Raw genomic sequence first — 23,416 nt, 5'->3', positions numbered from 1 at the left:
GTTAGGCAAAGACTAATCGATTAATATTTGGATTGATTGATTAAGAAAGGGGCGTGGCAACGGGTGATTAACAGGGAAATAGCCGATTGATTAAGTGATTGATTGACTAATTGATTGACATCCAAGGGGAGGATTGCTGCCTAAAAGGGGGCGGGGCGATGAATGATTGACAGAATAAATTATGCTAACGGCACGGTACAACGAATGATTGACAGCACATGAAGCAAACGGCTGCCAGCTTAATGGGCGTGGTCACGCCTCAGTGGGGGCGGAGCAATATTTGATTGACAGATATGAGGTCGGGGCTAACGAAAACTCGCGAGGTTTCCCGAGATTTGGCGCCGTTCCCGCCTTTTCCTCCCCCAGCCCAACATGGCGGTGCACGCTGAGCCCCCCCCGGCGCCGGACATGTCGCGACAGTGGCGACAATCGCTACCTCGCCTCGATTCCGACACTGCCGAGTATTTCCGGAGGGCCCTGGAGACGCTGGAAGAGGGGCTGAGCCAGGAGGAGCTCGGTGAGGGGAGGTTTGGGGGGGTTTATCAGGGGGTTTTGGGGGTTTATGAGGGGATTCGGGGGAGCTTATGAGGAGATTTTGGGGAGCTTATGAGGAGATTTTGGGGTTTATGAGGGGATTTTAGGGTCCCTGAGGGGATTTTGGGGTTCCGTGAGGGGATTTGGGGGTTCCCTGAGGGGAGTTGGGGGATTTATGAGGCGATATTGGGGTTTATGAGGGGTTTTGGGGGGTTTATGAGGGGTTTGGGGGGGAATCGTGAGGAGATTTTGGAGTCCCTGAGAGAATTTTGGGGGTTCCTGAGGGGACTGGGGGGAGTCCCTGAGGGGTTTGGGGGGATTATGAGGGGATTTCGGGGTTTATGAGGGGGTTTTGGGGGATTTATTAAGGGATTGGGGGTATTTTAAAGGGGATTTTGGGGTTTATGAGGGAATTGGGGGGTTTGTTATGGGATTGGGGGGTCATGAGGGGATTGGAGGGGTCCCTGAGCGAATTTGGGGGGTTTATGAGGGAATTTTGGGATTTTATGAGGGAATTTGGGGTATTTATGAGGGAATTGAGGGATTTATTAGGGGATTTTGGGGTTTTTTTGAAGGGGTTGGGGGTTCCCTGAGGGAGTTTGTGGCAATTATGAAGAGATTTTTTTTTTCACTCCATAGCCCCATTTTTTTGCTCCTAGCCCCCATTTTTTATGGTTTAACTCCCATTTTTTGGGGTTCAACCCTCATTTTTTCACTGCTAACCCCCATTTTTTCTGTTTTAATCCCAATTTTTCTGCTCTTAACCCCTATTTTTTGGGTTTAACCCCCATTTTTCCACTCCTAACCCCCATATTTTGTGTTTAACCCCCATTTTTTCACCCCAACCCCCATTTTTTCCACTCCTAATCCCCATTTTTTCTGTTTTAATCCCCATTTTTTTGCTCCCAACCCTCATTTTTTCTGTTTTAATCCCCATTTTTCCACCCCTAACCCCCACATTTTGTGTTTAACCCCCATTTTTCCATTCCTAACCCTCATTTTTCAACCCCAACCCCCATTTTTTCTGTTTTAACCCCCATTTTTCCACCCCCAACCCCCATTTTTCCCCTCCCAACCCCCCCATTTTGTGTCTAACCCCTATTTTTCCCCTCCCACCCCCCCAATTTTGTGTCTAACCCCCCAATTTCCCCCTCCTCTCCCCATTTCTCCCAGCCCTGTTCACCCCCAACCCCCATTTTTCCACCCCCAACCCCCATTTTTTCTGTTTTAACCCCCATTTTTCCCCCCCAACCCCCATTTTTTCTGTTTTAACCCCCCAATTTTGTGTCTCACCCCCAATTTCCCCCTCCTCTCCCCGTTTCTCCCAGCCCTGTTCACCCCTAACCCCCATTTTTTCTGTTTTAACCCCCCAATTTTGTGTCTCACCCCCCAATTTCCCCCTCCTCTCCCCGTTTCTCCCAGCCCTGTTCACCCCCAACCCCCATTTTTCCACCCCAACCCCCATTTTTCCACCCCCCAACCCCCATTTTTCCCCTCCCAACCCCCCAATTTTGTGTCTCACCCCCAATTTCCCCCTCCTCTCCCCGTCTCTCCCAGCCCTGTTCACCCCCAACGTGCTGGCCGAGCTTTCCCGCTGCCTCCCGGCCGCCGCCCTGCACCCCGGCTCCTCCCGCCTGCTCCTGCTGCTGCTGCCCCACGCCCCCCCCGAGACCCTTCCCCCCCTGCTCCGCCACCTGGGGGGGGGTCCCCCGCCACCCCCGGGGGTCCCGAGTGCTCGAGGCCGCCCTGGGGAGGGTCCTGGCGGCGCTGGGGGAGGGGCAGGCCCTGGGGGAGGGGCTGCAGGAGGCCCTGGGGGAGCTGGCGGGGGTCCTGGGGGAGGATCTGGGGGGCTTGGCCCGCGACCCCAACGGCAGCTTCGTGCTCAGGGCCCTGCTGGGGGCGCTCAGCGGTGGCAGGGAGCCAGGTGAGAGGGGGTTTGGGGGGTTTGGGGGGGATTTTGGGGTGTTTGGGGGGGCTCAGGGGTGGCAGGGAGCCAGGTGAGAGGGGGTTTGGGGGGGGTTTGGGGGGGTTTGGGGGGGTTTGGGGGTGTTTAGGGGGATTTGGGGTGATTTTGGGGTGTTTAGGGGGGTTTGGGGGGGTTTGGGGGGATTTTGGGGGGTTGGGGGGATTTTGGGGGGGGTTTGGGGGGATTTTGGGGGGATTTGGGGGTGTTTAGGGGGTTTTGGGGGGCTCAGGGGTGGCAGGGAGCCAGGTGAGCAGGAATTTGGGGATTTTGGGGGTGTTTGGGAGGGTTTGGGGGGATTTTGGGGGGATTGGGGGTGTTTGGGGGTGTTTAGGGGGGGATGGGGGGGTTTGGGGGGATTTTGGGGTGTTTAGGGGGGGGTTTGGGGGTGTTTAGGGGGGATTTGGGGGGTTTGGGGGGATTTTGGGGGGTTTGGGGGGATTTGGGGGTGTTTAGGGGGGGTTTGGGGGTGCTCAGCAGCAGCAGGGAGCCAGGTGAGCAGGAATTTGGGAATTTTGTGGGAGATTTCAGTGGATTTGGGGTGGTTTGGAGAAGAAATTTGGGAATTTTCAGGGATTTTGGGGGGAGTTGGGGTAAATAGGAAGGGTTTGAGGGAGAAATTTGGGAATTTTGGGGGAATTTGGGGAGGATTTTGGGGGATTTGTGAGGAATTTGGAGGTTTTGGGGGGATTTTTGGGGATTCTCCCCCAATTTCTGCCCCATCCCCTCCAGTCCCTCCCCCCAAGGGGGCGGAGCCAAAGACAAAGAAGGAGGAGCTAAAGGCAAAGGGGGCGTGGTCACTGCCAGAGGGGGCGGAGCTTCCGGCCTCGTTCCGCCCCCTGCTGGAGGAGCTGGCGCAGGGGCTGGAGCAGCAAATTCCAGGTGAGCCCAAAAACCCCAAAAATCACCCCAAAAATCGACCTCAAAACCCCCAAAATCGACCTGAAAACCACAAGATTGACCCCAAAACCCCCAAAATCACCTCAAAATCACCCAGGAAATATTCCAAAATCACCTTAGAATTTTTAAAAATGCCTCAAATTTCTTAAATGTTTCCTTAAAATCCCAAATTTCCCCCTAAAAGTCCCAAATTTACCCAAAAATTGCCCAAAATTCCCCTAAAACCTCACAAATTTTTCCCAAATTTCCCCGTAAAATCTTCGAAATTCTGCCAAAATCTCCAAATTCCCCCCAAAATCCCCAAATTCCCACCACAATCTCCCAAAATCCCCAATTTTCCTCCCAAAATTCCCCAAAATCCCCGATTTTTCCCTAAAATCCCCCCAGGTTTCTCTTAAAATTCCCAAATTTCCCCAAAATCCCCAAATTTCCCCTAAAATCCATTTAAAATCTCCCAAATTCCCCTAAAATTCACCAAAATTCTCCAATTTCCCCCCAAAATCCCCAAATTTTCTCCAAAATTTTCCCAAATCCTCAAATTTTTTAAAACTTCACAAATTTCCCCAAAAAATCTCCAAATTTCCCCCAACTTTTCCCCAAAATCCCCAAATTTTCCCTAAAATCCCCAAAAGTTTTTCTCAAAATTTGCGAATTTCCCCAAAATCTCCCAAAAATCCCCAAATTCCCCCTAAAATTTCCCAAATTCCTCTAAAATTAATCAAATTCCCCAAAATCCCCAAATTTCCCCCTAAATCCCTTCTAAAATTCCCCAAATTTCCCCCAAAATTCCCAAATTTTCCCCAAAATGTTCCAAATTATCCCAAAAATGTCCCAAATTTCCCCAAAATGTCCCAAATTTTGCCCAAAATGTCCCAAATTTCCCCCAAAATGTCCCAAATTTCCCCAAAATGTCCCAAATTTTCCCCAATTTCCCCCGAATTTCCCCAAAATTCCCAAATTTTCCCCGATTTCCCCCGAATTTCCCTCAAAATCCCCAAAATGTCCCAAATTTCCCCCAAAATTCCCAAATTTTCCCCAAAAGATCCCAGATTTTCCCCAAAATTCCCAAGTTTTCACCAAAATGTCCCATATTTCCCCCAAAATGTCCCAAATTTCCCCTAAATATCCCAAATTTCCCCAAAATTCCCAAATTTTCCCCAAATTTCCCAAATTTCCCCAAATTTTCCCCAAAATGTCCCTAATTTCCCCCAAAATGTCCCAAATTTTCCCCAAAATGTCCCAAATTTTCCCCATTTTTCCCCAAATTCCCAAATTTCCCCTAAATGTCCCAAGTTTTCCCCAATTTCCCCCAAATTTCCTCAAAATGTCCCAAATTTTCCCCAAAATTCCCCAAATTTTCCCCAAATATTCCTAAAGTCCCCCAAAATGTCCCTAATTTCCCCAAAATGTCCCAGATTTTCCCCAAAATGTCCCAAATTTCCCCCAAAATTTCCCAAATTTTCCGGAATTTCCCCAAAATGTCCCAAATTTTCCCCAATTTTTCCCCAATTTCCTCCGAATTTTCCCAAAATTCCCAAAGTTTCCCCAAAATTCCCAAAATTTCCCCAATTTCCTCCGAATTTCCCGCAAATGACCCAAAATCCCCCGAATTTCCCCAAAATCCCCCAAATTTCCCCCAAATTTCCCCTAAAAGTCCCAAATTTTCCCCAAAATGTCCCAAATTTTTCCCAATTTCCCCCGAATTTCCTTTAAATGTTCCCAATTTCTCCCAAAATTTCCCAAATTTCCCTTAAAATTCCCAATTTTCCCCCAATTTCCCACGAATTTTTCCCAAATTTTCCCTAAAATTCCCAAATTTTCCCCAATTTGCCCCAAATTTCCCCTAAAATATCCCAAATTTTCCCAAAATGTCCCAAATTTCCCCAAAATGTCCCAAATTTTCCCCAATTTCCCCCAAATTTCCCAAAAATATCCCAAATTTCCCCCAAAATTCCCAAATTTCCCCCCTAAATTCCCATATTTTCCCCAAAATGTCCCAAATTTCCCCCAAAATGTCCCAATTTTTCCCCAATTTCCTCCGAATTTCCCCCAAAATGTCCCAAATTTCCCCCAAAATGTCCCAAATTTCCCCCAAAATTCCCAAATTTCCCCAAAATGTCTCAAATTTTCCCCAATTTCCCCCGAATTTCCCCAAAATTCCCAAATTTTCCCCGATTTCCCCCAAATTTCCCTCAAAATCCCCAAAATGTCCCAAATTTTTCCCAAAATGTCCCAAATTTCCCCCAAAATTCTCAGATTTCCCCCAAAATTCCCAAATTTGCCCGAATTTCCCCAAAATGTCCCAAATTTTCCCCAATTTGTCCCAAATTTCCCCAAATTTTCCCCAAAATGTCCCAAATTTCCCCCAAATGTCCCAAATTGTCCCCAATTTCCGCAGCCCTGCTGAGCCCGGCCTGCGCCAGCCTCTGCCTGCAGGGGGCGCTCTGGGCCCTGCACCGCAGCCAATCGCCTTCCTGCGCCCGCTTCTGCCGCGCCCTGATTGGCTGCCTCAGCCAGGACAGCCCCGCCCACCAGCAGAGGTGAGTGCTGATTGGCTCCCGCCTGTTCTCCTCCGTCCTGATTGGCTGGGGGATGCTGGTGCTCTTTTCTGATTGGCTGCGGGCGCCCCGCCTCCATTTCCTGATTGGTAGCTCCTCCCTTTGTTGGCCATGCCCCTTTCTCTGATTGGCTGCTCTCTTTCCAAATTTGGGTGGTGCCACAGTTACCATTTCCTGATTGGCTGCTGCTCTGGATCCGCTTTCTCTGATTGGCTGTTTCCTGTGGGTGCTGTGCTTTGATTGGCCGGCGCTCCCAATCCCTTTTCTCTGATTGGCCAGTTCTGCCAGTCCTTTCTCTCTTATTGGTCACTGTCCTTGACCTTCTTTCTCTGATTGGTCGCTGCGCTGGATTCCCTTTTCCTCATTGGCTGTTCCCTGTGTGTTCTGTCCTCTGATTGGCTCTTGCTTTCAATCCTCTTTCCCCATTGGCTTCTCTTCTGGATCCCTTTTCTCTGATTGGCTGCTGGTATCAATCCCTTTTCTCTGATTGGTCGCTGTCCCTGATCCTTGGTCTCCGATTGGCTGCCCCTCCCAACCCCCTTTCCCTGATTGGCTGTGCCCTGTACCTCCTGTGCTCTGATTGGCCCTTTTTCCAGACCCCTTTCTCCTGATTGGCCACTTCCCTCAACCCCTTTTCTCTGATTGGCTGCCCTCTCTGTTCCTCTTTCTCCGATTGGCCCAGCCCTCTGCTGACGTCACTGCAGGACCCCGACCGGTCCCGCCTCCTGGAGGCGGCCATGACAGTCCTGGACCCCCCGGGGCTCCGGGAGCTCTTCCGGGGTCACCTGCTGGGTCACCTGAGGGGCGTGGCCTCGCACCGAGTGGCCAATCACGGCCTGCAGCGGCTCCTTGACCACGCCCCCGAAGATGTGGTAGGTGGGGCTTGTCAGGGTGAGGGGTTTGGGGCGGGGTTTAAAGGGGGCGGGGCCTGCATGGGGAATTATTTGAGGCCTAAAGGGGAGGGGCTTAAGGAGGAGGGGTCTAAGTGGGTGGAGCTTTAAAGGGAGGAGCCTAAAATGGGTGGAGCTTAAAGGGGAGGAGTCCAGAGGAAGTGGGGAGTAAAGGGGTGGGGCCTAAAGAGAGGATCTCGTTGGTTGGGAGGGTTGTAGGCGGGGCTTAGTGTGCTTGGAGGAGGTGGAGCCTAAAATGTTAATTAGAGGTGGGTGGGGCTTAATTGTATGCAAGAAATGGGTGGGGCTTAAAGGACTCATCTTATTGGTTCAGGGAATGGTGGGAGGAGCTTAGAGGGATTAAATGTTTGGTGGGAGGGGCTTGAAGGGGTGGGGTTTAAAAAGAGGAGGAGCTTATGGGGGTGTGGCTTAGGGAGAGGTTTCTATTGGCCAGAAGGGGGGTGGGAGGAGCTTCAAGAAGCACAAACCCACGGGGGTGGAGCTTAAATTAATTACTTGCCCGGGAACGACTCACTGATTGGCTGATTGGAATTTGAGGGGCGTGGCTAACGCCAGGTGGGCGTGTCCCTCCCCTGACAGGTGTCGGAGGTGCTGTCGGAGCTGGGCCCCGCCCTGGAGGAGCCGCTGGCCCGGGGCCACCCCGGGGTGGTCCTGGCCCTGCTGGGGGCGGCCCAGAGACACCCCCGGCTCCAGGGGGAGGCGCTCAGGTGGCTCTTCCAGGTGGGACACGCCCCTTTCGCTGCCAGGCCACACCCACTTTCCAGTTAAACCACATCCCCTTTGTGTTAGGCCACACCTCTTAAAGGAAACCCCGCCCCCTTTTCAGCCACACCCTATTCATTAAGTAGTCACGCCCATTCTGATCTAGCCACGCCCCCTTTTAAACCAAACCCCATTCTAAGCCCCGCCCACATCTGTTTGCCAGATAAGCCACACCCCCTCCCCATAACCTTGACTTTAGGCCCCACCCACTTTGAATATCCTGATTAAGCCACACCTCTTCCTTTAAGCCACTCCCCCATTCCGCCATGCCCATTTCTAAGCCCCGCCCCCTTCAGCCCCACCCTCTCTAAGCTCCACCCCTTTTAAGCTCCACCTTCTCTTAGCCCTGCCCCTTTCCCACCAGTCCTTGCACTGCTGTGTCCCTCCCCTTCCCTTAAGCCCCTCCCCTTCTCTTAAGCCCCTCCCCTTCCCTTAAGCCCCTCCCTCTCTAAGCCCCGCCCCTTTCCCATCAGGCCCTGCGCTGCTGGGCCCCGCCCCACCACCCCCAGTGCGTCACCGCCCTGGCCCAGCTCCGCCCCCTGGAGGGCGGGGACAGCAACAAGGGGGCGGAGCCTGAGGTAAGAGGGGTGGAGCTTCATTGGCTGGTGGCTGGGGAAGGGGTGGGGTTTAAGGGAGTGTGGTGGAGCTTAATGGGGTGGGGCTTAAAGGGGGCGGGGCTTAAGAGGGGCAGGGTTTTCCCGCTATTTTTGCATTTTTTCACTTTGATTTTTTTCATTTTCTTTTCCCCATTTCACCCCCTTTTTTCCTCAAAATTCACATTTTCCTCTCTTTCCCTCATTCATTTCCCCATTTATCTCCTTCTCCTCCCCTCTTTTTACCCAATTGCCCCCAAATTCCCATTTTCCCAATTTTCCCATTTCCCACCGTTTTCCCCCCCATTTCTTCCCATTTCCCAATTTCCCCAAAATCCCCATTTTCTCCCCAATTTTTCCACTTTCCCCCCATTTCCCCATAATTTTTTCCCTATTTTTTTTCCCCATTTTCTCCTCCTTTCTCCCCAATTTTTCCCCATTTTCTCCCCATTTTCCCACATTTTTCCCCCTTTCCCGCCATTCCCCATTCATTCATTCTCTCCATTCCCAATTCATTCATTCCCACCATCCCCCATTCATTCCCCATTCATTCATTCCCCGCCATTCCCCATTCATTCCCGCCATCCCCATTCATTCATTCCCGCCATTCCCCATTCATTCATTCCCCGCCATTCCCCATTCATTCATTCCCCTCCATTCCTCATTCATTCCCGCCATTCCCCATTCATTCATTTCCCGCCATCCCCATTCATTCCCGCCATTCCCCATTCATTCCCGCCATTCCCCATTCATTCATTTCCCGCCATTCCCCATTCATTCCCGCCATTCCCCATTCATTCATTCTCTCCATTCCCAATTCATTCATTCCCACCATCCCCCATTCATTCCCCATTCATTCATTCCCGCCATTCCCCATTCATTCATTCCCCGCCATTCCCCATTCATTCCCGCCATTCCCCATTCATTCATTCCCGCCATTCCCCATTCATTCCCTCCATTCGCCCTTTCCCGCCATTCCCCGCCATTCCCCATTCATTCCCGCCATCCTCATTCATTCATTCCCGCCATTCCCCATTCATTCATTCCCCTCCATTCCCCCTTTCCCGCCATCCCCCATTCATTCATTCCCCATTCATTCCCGCCATTCCCCATTCATTCATTCCCCGCCATTCCCCATTCATTCCCGCCATTCCCCATTTCCCGCCATTCCCCATTCATTCCCGCCATTCTCCATTCATTCATTCCCGCCATTCCCCATTCATTCATTCCCCACCATCCCCCATTCATTCATTCCCCTCCATTTCCCCTTTCCCGCCATTCCCCATTCATTCATTCCCCACCATCCCCCATTCATTCATTCCCCTCCATTTCCCCTTTCCCGCCATTCCCCATTCATTCATTCCCCTCCATTCCCCATTCATTCATTCCCCTCCATTTCCCCTTTCCCGCCATTCCCCATTCATTCATTCCCCTCCATTCCCCATTCATTCCCCGCCATTCCCCATTCATTCATTCCCTCCATTCCCCATTCATTCATTCCCCTCCATTCCCCCTTTCCCGCCATTCCCTCTTTTCCCGCCATTCCCCATTCATTCATTCCCGCCATTCCCCCTTTCCCGCCATTCCCCATTCATTCATTCCCACCATTCCCCATTCATTCCCTCCATCCCCCATTCATTCCTGCCATTCCCCCATCCATTCCCCGCCATTCCCCATTCCCCCTTTCCCGCCATCCCCCATTCATTCATTCCCCATTCATTCCTGCCATTCCCCATTCATTCATTCCCCTCCATTCCCCATTCATTCATTCCCGCCATCCCCATTCATTCATTCCCGCCATTCCCCATTCATTCCCCACCATTCCCCATTCATTCCCCACCATCCCCCATTCATTCCCGCCATTCCCCATTCATTCCCCGCCATTCCCCCTTTCCCCGCCATTCCTCATTCATTCCCGCCATTCCCCATTCATTCATTCCCGCCATCCCCATTCATTCATTCCCGCCATTCCCCATTCATTCCCGCCATTCTCCATTCATTCCCGCCATTCCCCATTTATTCATTCCCGCCATCCCCATTCATTCATTCCCCATTCATTCCCGCCATTCCCCATTCATTCCCCGCCATTCCCCATTCATTCATTCCCGCCATTCCCCATTCATTCATTCCCCTCCATTCCCCCTTTCCCGCCATTCCCTCTTTTCCCGCCATTCCCCATTCATTCATTCCCGCCATTCCCCCTTTCCCGCCATTCCCCATTCATTCATTCCCACCATTCCCCATTCATTCCCTCCATCCCCCATTCATTCCTGCCATTCCCCCATCCATTCCCCGCCATTCCCCATTCCCCCTTTCCCGCCATCCCCCATTCATTCATTCCCCATTCATTCCTGCCATTCCCCATTCATTCATTCCCCTCCATTCCCCATTCATTCCCGCCATTCCCCATTCATTCATTCCCACCATCCCCCATTCATTCATTCCCGCCATTCCCCATTCATTCCCGCCATCCCCATTCATTCATTCCCGCCATCCCCATTCATTCATTCCCGCCATCCCCATTGATTCCCCGCCATTCCCGTTTTCCCGCCCTCCCTCCGCAGCCCCTCCCCCTGTCCCCGTGCGGTTCCCGCGCTCTGCAGTCCCTGCTGCACTTCCGGGACCCCTCCCCCATCGTGCGGGCGCTGCGGGCGCTGCCCCGCCCGGCGCTGCCGGCGCTGGCCCGGAGCGGCCCCGGGAGCCGCCTGTGGGACGCCGTCCTGGCCTCCAGCAGCGTCCCCAAACCCGCCAAGAAACGGCTCCTGAAACGCCTCCAGGTACCCCAAAAACCGGACACGGTTTGGGGGAAACATCCCCCAGGTTGGGGGAAAAAACCGGAATTTTTCGGGGAAAAAATGGCATTTTTTAGGGGAAAAAAATGGGATTTTTAAGGAAAAAATTGGATTTTTTAGGGGGGAAAAAAAAGATTTTTCGGGGAAAAAATGGGATTTTTTAGGCAAAAAAAATCGGATTTTTTAGGGAAAAAAGAGAGAAATTTTAGGGAAAAAAATGGGATTTTTTAGGGGAAAAATGGGATTTTTTAGGGAAAAAAATGGGATTTTTAGGGAAAAATGGGATTTTTTTAGGGAAAAAATGGGATTTTTTAGGGAAAAATGGGATTTTTTAGGGGAAAAAATGGGATATTTTTAGGGGAAAAATGGGATTTTTTTAGGGGAAAAATGGGATTTTTTTAGGGAAAAATGGGATTTTTTAGGGAAAAATGGGATTTTTAGGGGGAAAAATGGGATTTTTTTAGGGAAAAATGGGGTTTTTTAGGGAAAAATGGGATTTTTAGGGGGAAAAATGGGATTTTTTTAGGGAAAAATGGGGTTTTTTAGGGAAAAAATGGCATTTTTAGGGGAAAAAATGGGATTTTTAGGGGAAAAAATGGGATTTTTAGGGGAAAAAATGGGATTTTTTAGGGAAAAAATGGGATTTTTAAGGGGGGAAAAAATGGGATTTTTAGGGGAAAAATGGGATTTTTAGGGAAAAAAGTGGGATTTTTTTAGGGTAAAAGTGGGATTTTTTAGGGAAAAAATGGGATTTTTTTAGGGTAAAAGTGGGATTTTTTTAGGGAAAAAAATGGGATTTTTTAGGGGAAAAAATGGGATTTTTTTAAGGAAAAAAATGGGATATTTTTAGGGGAAAAAATGGGATTTTTAGGTGTAAAAAATGGGATTTTTCAGCACAAAAAACGTCAATTTTTCACGGAAAAATTCTGATTTTCGGAATCTTTTGGGTGGCTCTCTGCTCATTTAAATAATGGTGATGAATTTTAATGAGCTCTCATGAATTTTAATGAACTTAATGAATTTTAATGAATTTCTTTCAGGGGCACTGGGCAGGGCTGGCCAAGGATCGCAGCGGGAGCCGAGTGCTGGACACGGCCTGGGCCTGCAGCCCCCTCCCCCAGAGGGTCCTGATGGCCGCTGAATTGGGTCTGGGGGCTACCGAAGAATTCTGGGGCAAAATTGGGGGATTTTGGGCAAATTTGGGTGGAATTTGGGGCATTTTTAGCGATTTTTAATGGAATTTTTGGGGATTTTTGGGGATTTTTGGGGGGTCCTGGGCCTGCAGCCCCCTCCCCCAGAGGGTCCTGATGGCCGCTGAATTGGGTCTGGGGGCTACCGAAGAATTCTGGGGCAAATTTGGGGGATTTTGGGCAAATTTGGGTGGAATTTGGGGCATTTTTGGGGATTTTAAAGGGATTTTTTGGGGATTTTAAAGGAGATTTTTGGGTTATTTTTCCCTAATTTTGGGATTTTTTGGGATTTTTTTGGGGTGGGTTTTAAAGGAGATTTTTGGGTTATTTTTCCCTAATTTTGGGATTTTTTTGGGGTAATTTTGGGTCATTTTGGTGAATTTCAAAGGAGATTTTTGGGTTATTTTTCCCTAATTTTGGGATTTTTTGGGGTAATTTTGGGTCATTTTGGGTGGGTTTTAAAGGAGATTTTTTTGGGTTATTTTTCCCTAATTTTGGGATTTTTTTGGGATTTTTGGGTGGGTTTTAAAGGAGATTTTTGGGTTATTTTCTCCTAATTTTGGGATTTTTTGGGGGGTAATTTTGGGTTATTTTTGGTGGGTTTTAAAGGAGATTTTTGGGTTATTTTCTCCTAATTTTGGGATTTTTTGGGGATTTTTTTGGGTGGGTTTTAAAGGAGATTTTTGGGTTATTTTCTCCTAATTTTGGGATTTTTTTGGGGTAATTTTGGGTCATTTTGTGCCATTTTTAGGGGGATTTTTGGGGTGATTTTGGGTCATTTTGGGCCGTTTTTAGGGGATTTTTGGGGTGATTTTGGGTCATTTTGGGCCGTTTTTAAGGGGATTTTTGGGGTGATTTTGGGTCATTTTGGGCCGTTTTTAGGGGGATTTTTGGGGTGATTTTGGGTCATTTTGTGCCATTTTTAAGGGGATTTTTGGGGTGATTTTGGGCCATTTTTAAGGGGATTTTTGGGGTGATTTTGGGTCATTTTGGTGAATTTCCAAGCGGATTTTTGGGGTGATTTTGGGTCATTTTGTGCCATTTTTAGGGGATTTTTGGGGTGATTTTGGGCCATTTTTAGGGGGATTTTTGGGGTGATTTTGGGTCATTTTGGGCCGTTTTTAGGGGATTTTTGGGGTGATTTTGGGCCGTTTTTTGTGGGATTTTTGGGGTGATTTTGGGTCATTTTGTGCTGTTTTTAAGGGGATTTTTGGGGTGGTTTTGGGTCATTTTGGGCCGTTTTTAAGGGGATTTTTGGGGTGGTTTTGGGTCATTTTGTGCCGTTTTTTAGGGGATTTTTGGGGTAATTTTGGGTCATTTTGGGCCGTTTTAAGGGGATTTTTGGGGTGATTTTGGGCCGTTTTTAAGGGTATTTTTGGGATGATTTTGGGTCATTTTGTGCCATTTTTTGGGGGATTTTTGGGGTCATTTTGGGCCATTTTTAGGGGGATTTTTGGGGTGATTTTGGGTCATTTTGTGCCGTTTTTAGGGGATTTTTGGGGTGATTTTGGGCCGTTTTTAAGGGTATTTTTGGGATGATTTTGGGTCATTTTGGGCCATTTTTAGGGGGATTTTTGGGGTGATTTTGGGGTGATTTTGGGCCATTTTTTTGTGGGATTTTTGGTTGCCTGGGTTGATCCCGGGTGGATTTTTGGCCCGTTTGGGTTTTCGGTCTCCTCTTGCCCTAATTTGGGGTTTTTCCCCCCATTTGCAGCCCCCCACCTCCCCCAGCTGCTGCGGGACCCCCTCGGCCGCGGCGCCGCCCGGACCCTCGGCCTCGAGCTCTTCCTCAGGGACCGCCCCCGGTGGGAGGGGCTACACAGGGGGCGTGGCCTGCCGCTCTGACCACACCCCCTCCGCCATCACAGACCGCCCCTGGCCCCGCCCACTCTAAATTATTCTAATTAAATTTTATTTTAATTATTTGTTTTTCTTAATTAATGGTGGTTCAACGGGAGGGGCGGGGCTAAGGGGAAATGAGCGGGGCTTAAAAGGGGTGTGGACACTTTGGGTGGGGGCGTGGCTTAAGAGGAAGGGGGAGGGGTTAAAGGTTTAGCATGTGGGTGTGGCTTAAAGAAGTGGGTGTGGTTTAGATGGAATGGGTGTGGCTTGGAAAGAATGGGGTGATGTGGGCGTGGCTTAAGGGAATGGGGCGTGGCTTTGGGTTGTCTCAATGTGGGTGGGGTTTTTTTGGGGAAGGGCGTGGCCTGGTTGGTGTGGGTGGGGTTTAGTGGGTGTGGTGAAAGTGGGCGTGTCCTAAAATCGGGGGGTGTGGTTTAGGGGTTGTTTCAGGCAGAGTGGGCGGGGTTTGAGGGGGATGGGTGTGGTTTAAGGGGAGTGGGTGGGGTTTGGGTTGGATGGGCGGGGTTTAAGAGGGGATGGGTGTGGTTTAAGGGGAGTGGGTGGGGTTTGGGTTGGATGGGCGGGGTTTAAGAGGGGATGGGTGTGGTTAAAGGGGAGTGGGTGGGGTTTGAGTTGGATGGGCGGGGTTTGGGTTGGATGGGCGGGGTTTGAGGGGGATGGGCGGGGTTTAAGTGGGGTTTTGTGGGATTGGGTGGGGTTTGCTCGCAGTGGGCGTGGCCAGGCTGAGGGGGCGGGGTCAGTGCCCCTCGCCGTGGGTCTGGGGTCCCTCCAGGAGGGGCCGGAGCGCGGCCGAGACCCCGAGCAGGGCCTGGCCCAGGGCCCGGGACAGCGACACCAGGAGCCGCAGCAGCTCCCTGGGAGAGGGGGAAACGGGGTCAGGGAGCCAAAAAACGCGGAAATCACCCCAAAAACTGCAAAAAATCACCCCAAAACTGCAAAAAACACCTAAAAACCTGCAAAAATCACCCCAAAAACTGTAAAGATCACCCCAAAAACTGCAAAAATCACCCCCGAAACTGCAAAAATCACCCCAAAAACCACAGCAATCACCCCAAAACTGCAAAAAACACCCCAAAAAATGTAAAAATCACCCCAGAAACTGAAAAAAAAACGTATACAACTGCAAAAATCACCACAAAACTGCAAAAATCACCCCAAAACCCACAGAAATCACCCCAAAAACAGAGAAATCACCCCAAAAATGCAGAAACCAACCCAGAAAATGCAGAAATCTGCCCCAAAACTGCAAAAATCACCCCGAAAACCACAGAAATCACCCCAAAAACTGCAAAAAACACCCCAGGACTGCAAAAATCACCCCAAAACTGCAAAAAACACCCCCAAAACTGCAAAAATCACCCCCAAAACCACAGAAATCACCCCAAAACCACACAAGTCACCCCTAAAACCACAAAAATCACCAAAACTGCAAAAAACACGCCAAAACTGCAAAAAACACCTAAAAACTGCAAAAATCACCCCAAAACCCACAGAAATCACCCCAAAAACTGCAAAAATCACCCCAGAAACTGCAAAAATTACCTAAAAACAGCAAAAATCACCTCAAAAAACAAAAAAACCACCCCAAAGCTGCAAAAATCACCTCAAAACCACAGAAATCACCCCAAAAACGGAGAAATCACCCCAAAACTGCAAAAATCACCTAAAAAACTGCAAAAATCACCTAAAAAACTGCAAAAATCACCTCAAAACTGCAAAAATCACCCCAAAACCCACAGAAATCACCCCAAAAACTGTAAAAAACACCCCAGAACTGCAAAAATCACCTCAAAAACCACAAAAATCACCCCAAAAAAGACAGAAATCACCCCAAAAACTGCAAAAATCACCCCAGAACTGCAAAAATCACCCCAAAAACCACAAAAATCACCCCAAAACCCACAGAAATCACCCAAAAAACTGCAAAAATCACCCCAGAAACTGGAAAAAACACTCCAAAACGGCAAAAAACACCTAAAAAACTGCAAAAATCACCCCAAAAAACGCAAAATTCACCCCAAAAACTGTAAAAAACACCCAAAACTGCAAAAATCACCCCAAAACTGCAAAAATCACCCCAAAACCACATAAAACACAAAAAGTCCCCCAAGAGAGAATTTGGGGCTAATTTGGGCTAATTTGGGGCTGATTTTGGGATAATTTTGGGCTAATTTGGGGCTGATTTTGGGATAATTTTGGGCTAATTTGGGGCTGATTTTGGGATAATTTTGGGATAATTTGGGGCTGATTTTGGGATAATTTTGGGCTAATTTGGGGCTGATTTTGGGATAATTTTGGGCTAATTTGGGGCTGATTTTGGGATAATTTTGGGCTAATTTGGGGCTGATTTTGGGATAATTTTGGGCTGATTTGGGGCTGATTTGGGGCGGATTTGGGGCTGATTTGGGGCGGATTTGGGGCTGATTTGGGGCTGTTTGGGGCAGATTTTGAGGTCGATTTGGGGCTGATTTGGGGTGGATTTGGGGCTGATTTGGGGCTGATTTGGGGATAATTTGGGGATAATTTGGGGCTGATTTTGGGGCTGATTTTGGGGCTGATTTTGAGATAATTTTGAGATAATTTTGTGATGATTTTGGGATAATTTTGGGCTAATTTGGAGCAGATTTTGGGATAATTTTGGGATGATTTTGGGGCTCATTTTGAGATAATTTTGGGCTGATTTTGGGCTAATTTTGGGCTGATTTTAGGCTGATTTGGGGCTGATTTGGGGCGGATTTGGGGCGGATTTTGGGGCTGATTTGGGGCGGATTTGGGGCTGATTTGGGGCTGATTTGGGGCTGATTTGGGGCGGATTTAGGGCTGATTTGGGGCTGATTTGGGGCGGATTTAGGGCTGATTTGGGGCGGATTTGGGGCTGATTTGGGGCAGATTTTGAGGTCGATTTGGGGCTGATTTGGGGCTGATTTGGGGCTGATTTTGGGCTGATTTGGGGCTGATTTGGGGCGGATTTGGGGCTGATTTGGGGCTGATTTGGGGCCGATTTTGGGGTGATTCGGGGCGGATTTGGGGCCGTTTGGGGCTCACCTGAGCAGCGAGTGCGGCCCGAGCCCGCCCAGCTCCCAGCGCAGCCCCCGCAGCCGCCCCTGCAGCCGCAGCCGCGCCCCCCCTGGGTGGTCCCGGTCCCGCAGCAGCGACAGCCGGGCCAGCTCGGGGGGACCCCCGGGGGGCTCCTCGGGGAGACCCCGGCCCAGATCCCAGGGCGGGGGGGCCTGGGGACAGCGGGGGGGTCAGGGGGAGGGGTCTGGGGGGGTTTAATCTGAATTTTGGGGGGTTTATTTTGAATTTTGGGGGATTTAATTTGAATTTTGGGGGTTTATTTTGAATTTTGGGGGGTTTATTTTAAACTTTCGGGGAGGTTATTTGGGATTTTGGGGATTTAGTCTGAATTTTGGGGATTTATTCTGAATTTTGGGGGGGTTTTGGGTCGGTTTTGGGGTTTTGGGGGTTTTTTGGGTCGGTTTTGGGTTAATTTTGGGGTTTTTTGGGTCAGTTTGGGGGGGATTTTGGAGTTTTTTGGGCTGGATTTGGGCTGATTTTGGGGTGGTTTGGGTTTTTGGGGTTTTTTGGGCCGGTTCTGGGGCGATTTTGGGGTTTTTTGGGTTTTTGGGGTTTTTTGGGTCGGTTTTGGGGCGATTTTGGGGTTTTGGGGGCCGGTTTTGGGTCGATTTTGGGGTTTTTAGGTCGGTTTTGGGCTGATTTTGGGGTGTTTTGGGTTTTTGGAGATTTTTTCGGGCCGATTTTTGGGGCGATTTCGGGGTTTTTTGGGTTTTTGGGTTTTGGGGCGATTTCGGGGTTTTTCGGGTCGGTTTTTGGGGCGATTTCGGGTTTTTTTGGGTCGGGGGTCTCACCCGGGGGGGCTCCCAGCGCTGCCCCGGCCCCAGGGCCTGCAGGGCCGCGTGCGGGGGGAGGGTCCCGAAAAATTCCTCGTCCTCCACGAGGGTCCCGTCCTCGGCCAGCGCCAGCGCGGGGGGGAGGGGCAGCGCCAGCGCCGAGCGCGCCTGGGGGGGCGGGGGAATTTGGGGGGATTTGGGGGGAATTTGGGGGGATTTGGGGGGATTTGGGGGATTTGGGGGGGATTTGGGGGGATTTGGGGGGAATTTGGGGGGATTGGGGGGATTTGGGGGGATTTGGGGGGATTTGGGGGGGATTGGGGGGGATTTGGGGGGGAATTTGGGGGGGATTTGGGGGGATTTGGGGGATTCAGGGTGGTTTGGGGGGGATTTGGGGGGATTTGGGGGGATTTGGGGGGAATTTGGGGGGGATTTGGGGGAAATTTGGGGGAGATTTGGGGGAGATTTAGGGGGATTTAGGGGGGATTTGGGGAAAATTTGGGGGGTTTGGAGGGGATTTGGGGGAGATTTGGGGGATTTGGGGGAGATTTGGGGGGATTTTGGGGGAATTTCGGGGATTTGGGGTGGGTTTGGGGGATTTGGGGGGGATTTGGGGAAAATTTGGGGGGATTGGGGGGGATTTTGGGGGGATTTGGGGGATTTGGGGGGGATTTGGGGAGATTTGGGGGGATTTGGGGGGAATTTGGGGGAAATTTAGGGGGATTTAGGGGGGATTTGGGGAAAATTTGGGGGATTTTGGGGGGATTTGGGGGGTTTAGGGGGGAATTTGGGGGGATTTGGGGTGGATTTGGGGGATTTGGGGGGAATTTGGGGGATTTGGGGGGATTTGGGGGCGATTTGGGGGAGATTTGGGGGATTTTGGGGGGATTTGGGGGGTTTGGGGGGAGGATTGGGGGGAATTTTGGGGGGTTTGGGGGTGTTTGGGGGAATTTGGGGGAGATTTGGGGGGAATTTGGGGGATTTTGGTTGGATTTGGGGAATTTGGGGGGATTTCAGGGATTTTGGGGGGATTTGGGAGGATTTGGGGGAGATTTGGGGAATTTTAGGGGATTTAGGGGGGATTTTGGGGGAATTTGGGGGGAATTTGGGGGATTTCGGGGGATTTTAGGGGATTTTCGGGGGATTGGGGGATTTTGGGGGGTGTTGGGGGAGATTTGGGGGATTTTGGGGTGGTTTTGGGGGAATTTGGGGGATTTGGGGAATTTTAGGGGATTTAGGGGGGATTTGGGGGATTTTGGGGGTTTTGGGGAGAAATTTGGGAGAAATTTGGGGACTTTCGGGGATTTGGGGAGAAATGTGGGGCTAATTAGGGTTTAATTAGCGTTTATTAGGACTTGACTTCCATTAATTCGGGCTTAATCAGGGGTAATGAGGATTAAAGCTTAATTAGAGCTCATTAAGGTTTAATTGGGATTAATTGAGGTCGAATTCGCGTTAATAAAGGTTTAATTAGGCTTAATTAAGGTCGAATTAGCGTTAATTAAGGTTTAATCAGGGCTCATTACAGTTTAATTAGGATTCATTAAGGTCTAATTCGTGTTAATTAAGGTTTAATCAGGGTTAATTAAGGTCGAATTAGCGTTAATTAAGGTTTAATTAGGGTTAATTAGGGTCGAATTAGCGTTAATTAAGGTTTAATTAGGCTTAATAAAGGTTTAATCAGGGTTAATTAAGGTCGAATCAGCGTTAATTAAGGTTTAATTAGGGTTAATCAAGGTCGAATTCGCGTTAATTACGGTTTAATCAGGGTTAATTAAGGTCGAATTGGCGTTAATTAAGGTTTAATTAGGGTTAATTAGGGTCAGTTCGGGATGAATTGGAATCCCTTCGGGTAATTAAGGTTTAATTAGGGCTGATGCGGGTTAATTAGCGCTAATTAGCGCTAATTGGGCCTCACCTGCTGGCGCAGCTCCCCCAGGCTGGCGGCCAGGACCCCCCGGGGCCGCCCCTCCCCCCCCGCGGGGCTGACCCAGAAGGGGCGGGGGGGGGTGGGGGAGGGGCCGGGGGAGGGGGAGGGGCCGGGGGTGGGGGAGGGGCCCCAAAGGAGCCGGGACACCGAGCTGGGGGGGGGGGAGGGGAAAAAAATGGGGGAAAAAGGGAAAAAAAAAAATTTAAAAAATGGGTCCGGAAATGGCGAAATCGCCCCAAATGCCCCCAAAATTTATCAAATTTGACCGAAATCGCCTCAAATTCCCCAAAATTTCCTCGAATTTGACCGAAATCGCCCAAAATTCCCCCAAAATTCACCCAAATTTGACCGAAATCGCCCAAAATTCAACGAAATTCACCGAAATTTGACCCAAATTCCCCCCAAATTCACCGAAATTTCCTCGAATTTGACCGAAATCACCTCAAATTCACCCAAAATTCATCAAATTTGACCGAAATCGCCCCAAAATTCACCGAAATTTCCTCGAATTTGACCGAAATTGCCCCAAATTCCCCCAAAATTTCCTCGAATTTGCCCCAAATCGCCTCAAATTCACCCAAAATTCATCAAATTTGACCGAAATCGCCACAAATTCACCAAAATTTCCTCGAATTTGACCAAAGTCGCCTCAAATTCACCGGAATTTCCTCGATTTTGACCGAAATTGCCCCAAATTGCCCCAAATTCCCCCAAAATTTCCTCGAATTTGACCCAAATCGCCCCAAATTCCCCCAAAATTCACCGAAATTTCCTCAAATTTGACCAAAATTGCTCCAAATTTCCCCAAAATTCATCAAATTTTACCGAAATTGCCCAAAATTCAACAAAATTTCCTCGAATTTGACCAAAATCGCCCCAAATTCCCCCAAAATTCACCGAAATTTGACCGAAATTGCCCAAAATTCAACAAAATTCATCAAATTTGACCAAATCGCCCCAAATTGCCCCAAAATTCACTGAAATTTCCTCGAATTTGACCCAAATCGCCCCAAATTCCCCCAAAATTCATGGAATTTCCTCGAATTTGACCGAAATCGCCCCAAATTCCTCAAAATTCATCAAATTTCACAGAAATCGCCCCAAATTCCCCCAAAATTTTCTCGAATTTGACCGAAATTGCCCAAAATTCACCGAAATTTCCTCAAATTTGACCGAAATCGCCCCAAATTGCCCCAAAATTCACCGAAATTTCCTCGAATTTGACCCAAATCGCCCCAAATTCCCCCAAAATTCATCAAATTTGACCGAAATCGCCACAAATTCACCAAAATTTCCTCGAATTTGACCAAAGTCGCCTCAAATTCACCGGAATTTCCTCGATTTTGACCGAAATTGCCCCAAATTGCCTCAAATTCCCCCAAAATTTCCTCCAATTTGACCGAAACCCCCCAAATTCACCAAAATTTCCTCGAATTTGACCAAAATCGCCTCAAATTCACCCAAAATTCACTGAAATTGCCTCGAATTCCCCCAAAATTCGCCAAAATTTCCTCGAATTTGACCGAAATCGCCCCAAATTCCCCCAAAATTCATCAAATTTCACAGAAATCGCCCCAAATTCCCCCAAAATTTTCTCGAATTTGACCGAAATTGCCCAAAATTCACCGAAATTTCCTCCAATTTGACCAAAATCGCCACAAATTGCCCCAAAATTTTCCCGAATTTGACCGAAATCGCCTCAAATTCACCCAAAATTCACTGAAATTGCCTCCAATTCCCCCAAAATTCTCCAAAATTTCCTCGAATTTGACTGAAATCGCCCTAAATTCCCCCAAAATTGATCAAATTTCACGGAAATCGCCCCAAAATTCACCGAGATTTCCTCGAATTTGACCGAAATCGCCCCAAATTCCCCCAGAATTCACCGAAATTTCCCCAAAATTTGGAATTTTTGCCCCAAATTTCCCCTCCCCCCCCCGGTACCGCAGCGCCTCCATCACTTCCGGGGGGCGGAGCTAAGTCCGAAGGTCGGTGGTGACGTCACGGTGACGTCACTGGAGAGGGGGGAGGGGAATCCCCGGGAATGTGGGGGGAAAAAAAGGGAATTTGGGGGGAAAAATTGGGAATTTGGGGCAAAAATTGGGGAATTTGGGGGGAAAAATTGGGGAATTTGCGGTAAAAATTGGGGAATTTGGGGTAAAAATTCGGAATTTGGGGGGAAAAATTGGGGAATTTGGGTAAAAATTGGGAATTTTGGTAAAATTGGGGAATTTTGGGGTAAAAGTTGGGGAAAATTGGGGAATTTGGGGGGAAAAATTGGGGAATTTTGGGGTAAGAATTGGGGAAAATTTGGGTAAAATTGGGGAATTTGGGTAAAAATTGGGGAATTTTGGGGTAAGAATTGGGGAATTTGGGGTAAAAATTGGGAATTTTGGGGTAAAAATTGGGAATTTTGGGGTAAAAATTGGGAATTTGGGGCAAAATTGGGGAATTTGGGGTAAAAATTGGGAATTTGAGGCAAGATTGGGGATTTGGGTAAAAATTGGGGAACTTTGGGGTAAAAATTTGGGAATTTGGGGGGAAAAATTTGGGAATTTCAGGGGGGAAAAGGGAATTTTAAATCCAAAATTGGAAATTTGTGGGAATTTTGGGGAATTTTGGGGTGAAAATTGGGGAATTTGGGGTAAAAATTGGGAATTTTGGGGTAAAAATTGGGAATTGGGGTAAAATTGGGGAATTTTGGGGTAAAAATTGGGAATTTTGGGGTAAAAATATGGGAATTTTGGGGTAAAAATATGGGAATTTTGGGGTAAAAATTGGGAATTTTGGTAAAATTGGGGAATTTTGGGGTAAAAATTGGGAATTTTGGGGTAAAATTGGGAATTTTGGGGTAAAAATTAGGAATTTGGGTAAAAATTGGGAATTTGGGGGTAAAAATTGGGAATTTGTGGGAAAATTGGGGAATTTTGGGGAAAAAATTGGGAATTTGGGGTGAAAGAATTCCTGACTTTTAGGCCCCAAAATTCCCAATTTTTTACGCGCCTCATAGCTAAGCCACGCCCCCAAGAACAAACCCCGCCCCCACGCATCTCCTAGCAACACAAACCACGCCCCCAAGCACATACCACGCCCCTATGGACAAACCCCGCCTCCAAACACAAGCCACGCCCACTCACAGCGAAACCACGCCTCCATGAATGAAGCCACGCCTCCAAATTAAAACCACGCCCCTCACAACGCAAACCCCAGCCCTCAGCATTTAAACCACGCCCATCATTATCGCTAAACCACGCCCCCAGAAACCAATTCCCGCCCTTTTTTTGGTCTCCTAGCAACCAATTCCCGCCCTTTTTTGGTCTCCTAGCAACCAATTCCCGCTCTTTTTTTGGTCTCCCAGCAACCAATCCCCGCCCTTTTTTGGTCTCCTAGCAACCAATTCCCGCCCTTTTTTTTTTGTCTCCCAGCAACCAATCCCTGCCCTTTTTTGTCTCCTAGCAACCAATTCCCGCCCTTTTTTGGTCTCCTAGTAACCAATTCCCGCCCTTTTTGGTCTCCTAGTAACTAATTCCCGCCCTTTTTGGTCTCCTAGCAACCAATTCCCGCCCTTT

The 23,416-nt window shown here is 48.9% G+C and overlaps 2 protein-coding genes across 4 annotated transcripts in view; one reads left to right on the top strand and one right to left on the bottom strand.

The window, feature by feature from the left end:
- NOP9 (NOP9 nucleolar protein) overlaps window positions 1-14,126 on the top strand; it is a 40,043-nt gene extending 25,917 nt beyond the window's left edge. For 2 of the 3 annotated variants that reach the window (XM_059872844.1, XM_059872846.1), the window contains exons 3-10: window positions 3,230-3,379; window positions 5,796-5,937; window positions 6,638-6,827; window positions 7,446-7,586; window positions 8,102-8,206; window positions 10,786-10,998; window positions 12,054-12,159; window positions 13,918-14,126. In XM_059872844.1, coding sequence (XP_059728827.1) covers window positions 3,230-3,379; window positions 5,796-5,937; window positions 6,638-6,827; window positions 7,446-7,586; window positions 8,102-8,206; window positions 10,786-10,998; window positions 12,054-12,159; window positions 13,918-14,048 — 1,178 coding nt within the window. In that variant the 3' untranslated portion in view covers window positions 14,049-14,126. Of the gene's footprint in view, window positions 1-332; window positions 518-3,229; window positions 3,380-5,795; window positions 5,938-6,637; window positions 6,828-7,445; window positions 7,587-8,101; window positions 8,207-10,785; window positions 10,999-12,053; window positions 12,160-13,917 lie in introns of those variants that run through there. The other variant, XM_059872847.1, reaches the window with a different exon arrangement.
- A 676-nt stretch (window positions 14,127-14,802) lies between these two features.
- LOC132341316 (lipid transferase CIDEB-like) lies at window positions 14,803-21,805 on the bottom strand. Its single transcript, XM_059872774.1, has 5 exons — window positions 21,792-21,805; window positions 19,836-19,902; window positions 17,936-18,085; window positions 17,112-17,296; window positions 14,803-14,920 (listed from the first exon to the last, which is right to left on the bottom strand). The coding sequence occupies exons 1-5, from the start codon at window positions 21,803-21,805 to the stop codon at window positions 14,803-14,805; spliced, it is 534 nt and encodes a 177-aa protein (XP_059728757.1).
- Window positions 21,806-23,416: the final 1,611 nt, after the last annotated feature.

This window comes from Haemorhous mexicanus, chromosome 38 (assembly GCF_027477595.1).
Source record: "Haemorhous mexicanus isolate bHaeMex1 chromosome 38, bHaeMex1.pri, whole genome shotgun sequence".
In the NCBI taxonomy this organism is placed as follows: Eukaryota; Metazoa; Chordata; class Aves; order Passeriformes; family Fringillidae; genus Haemorhous; species Haemorhous mexicanus.
This window is presented reverse-complemented; position numbering and strand designations above follow the sequence as displayed.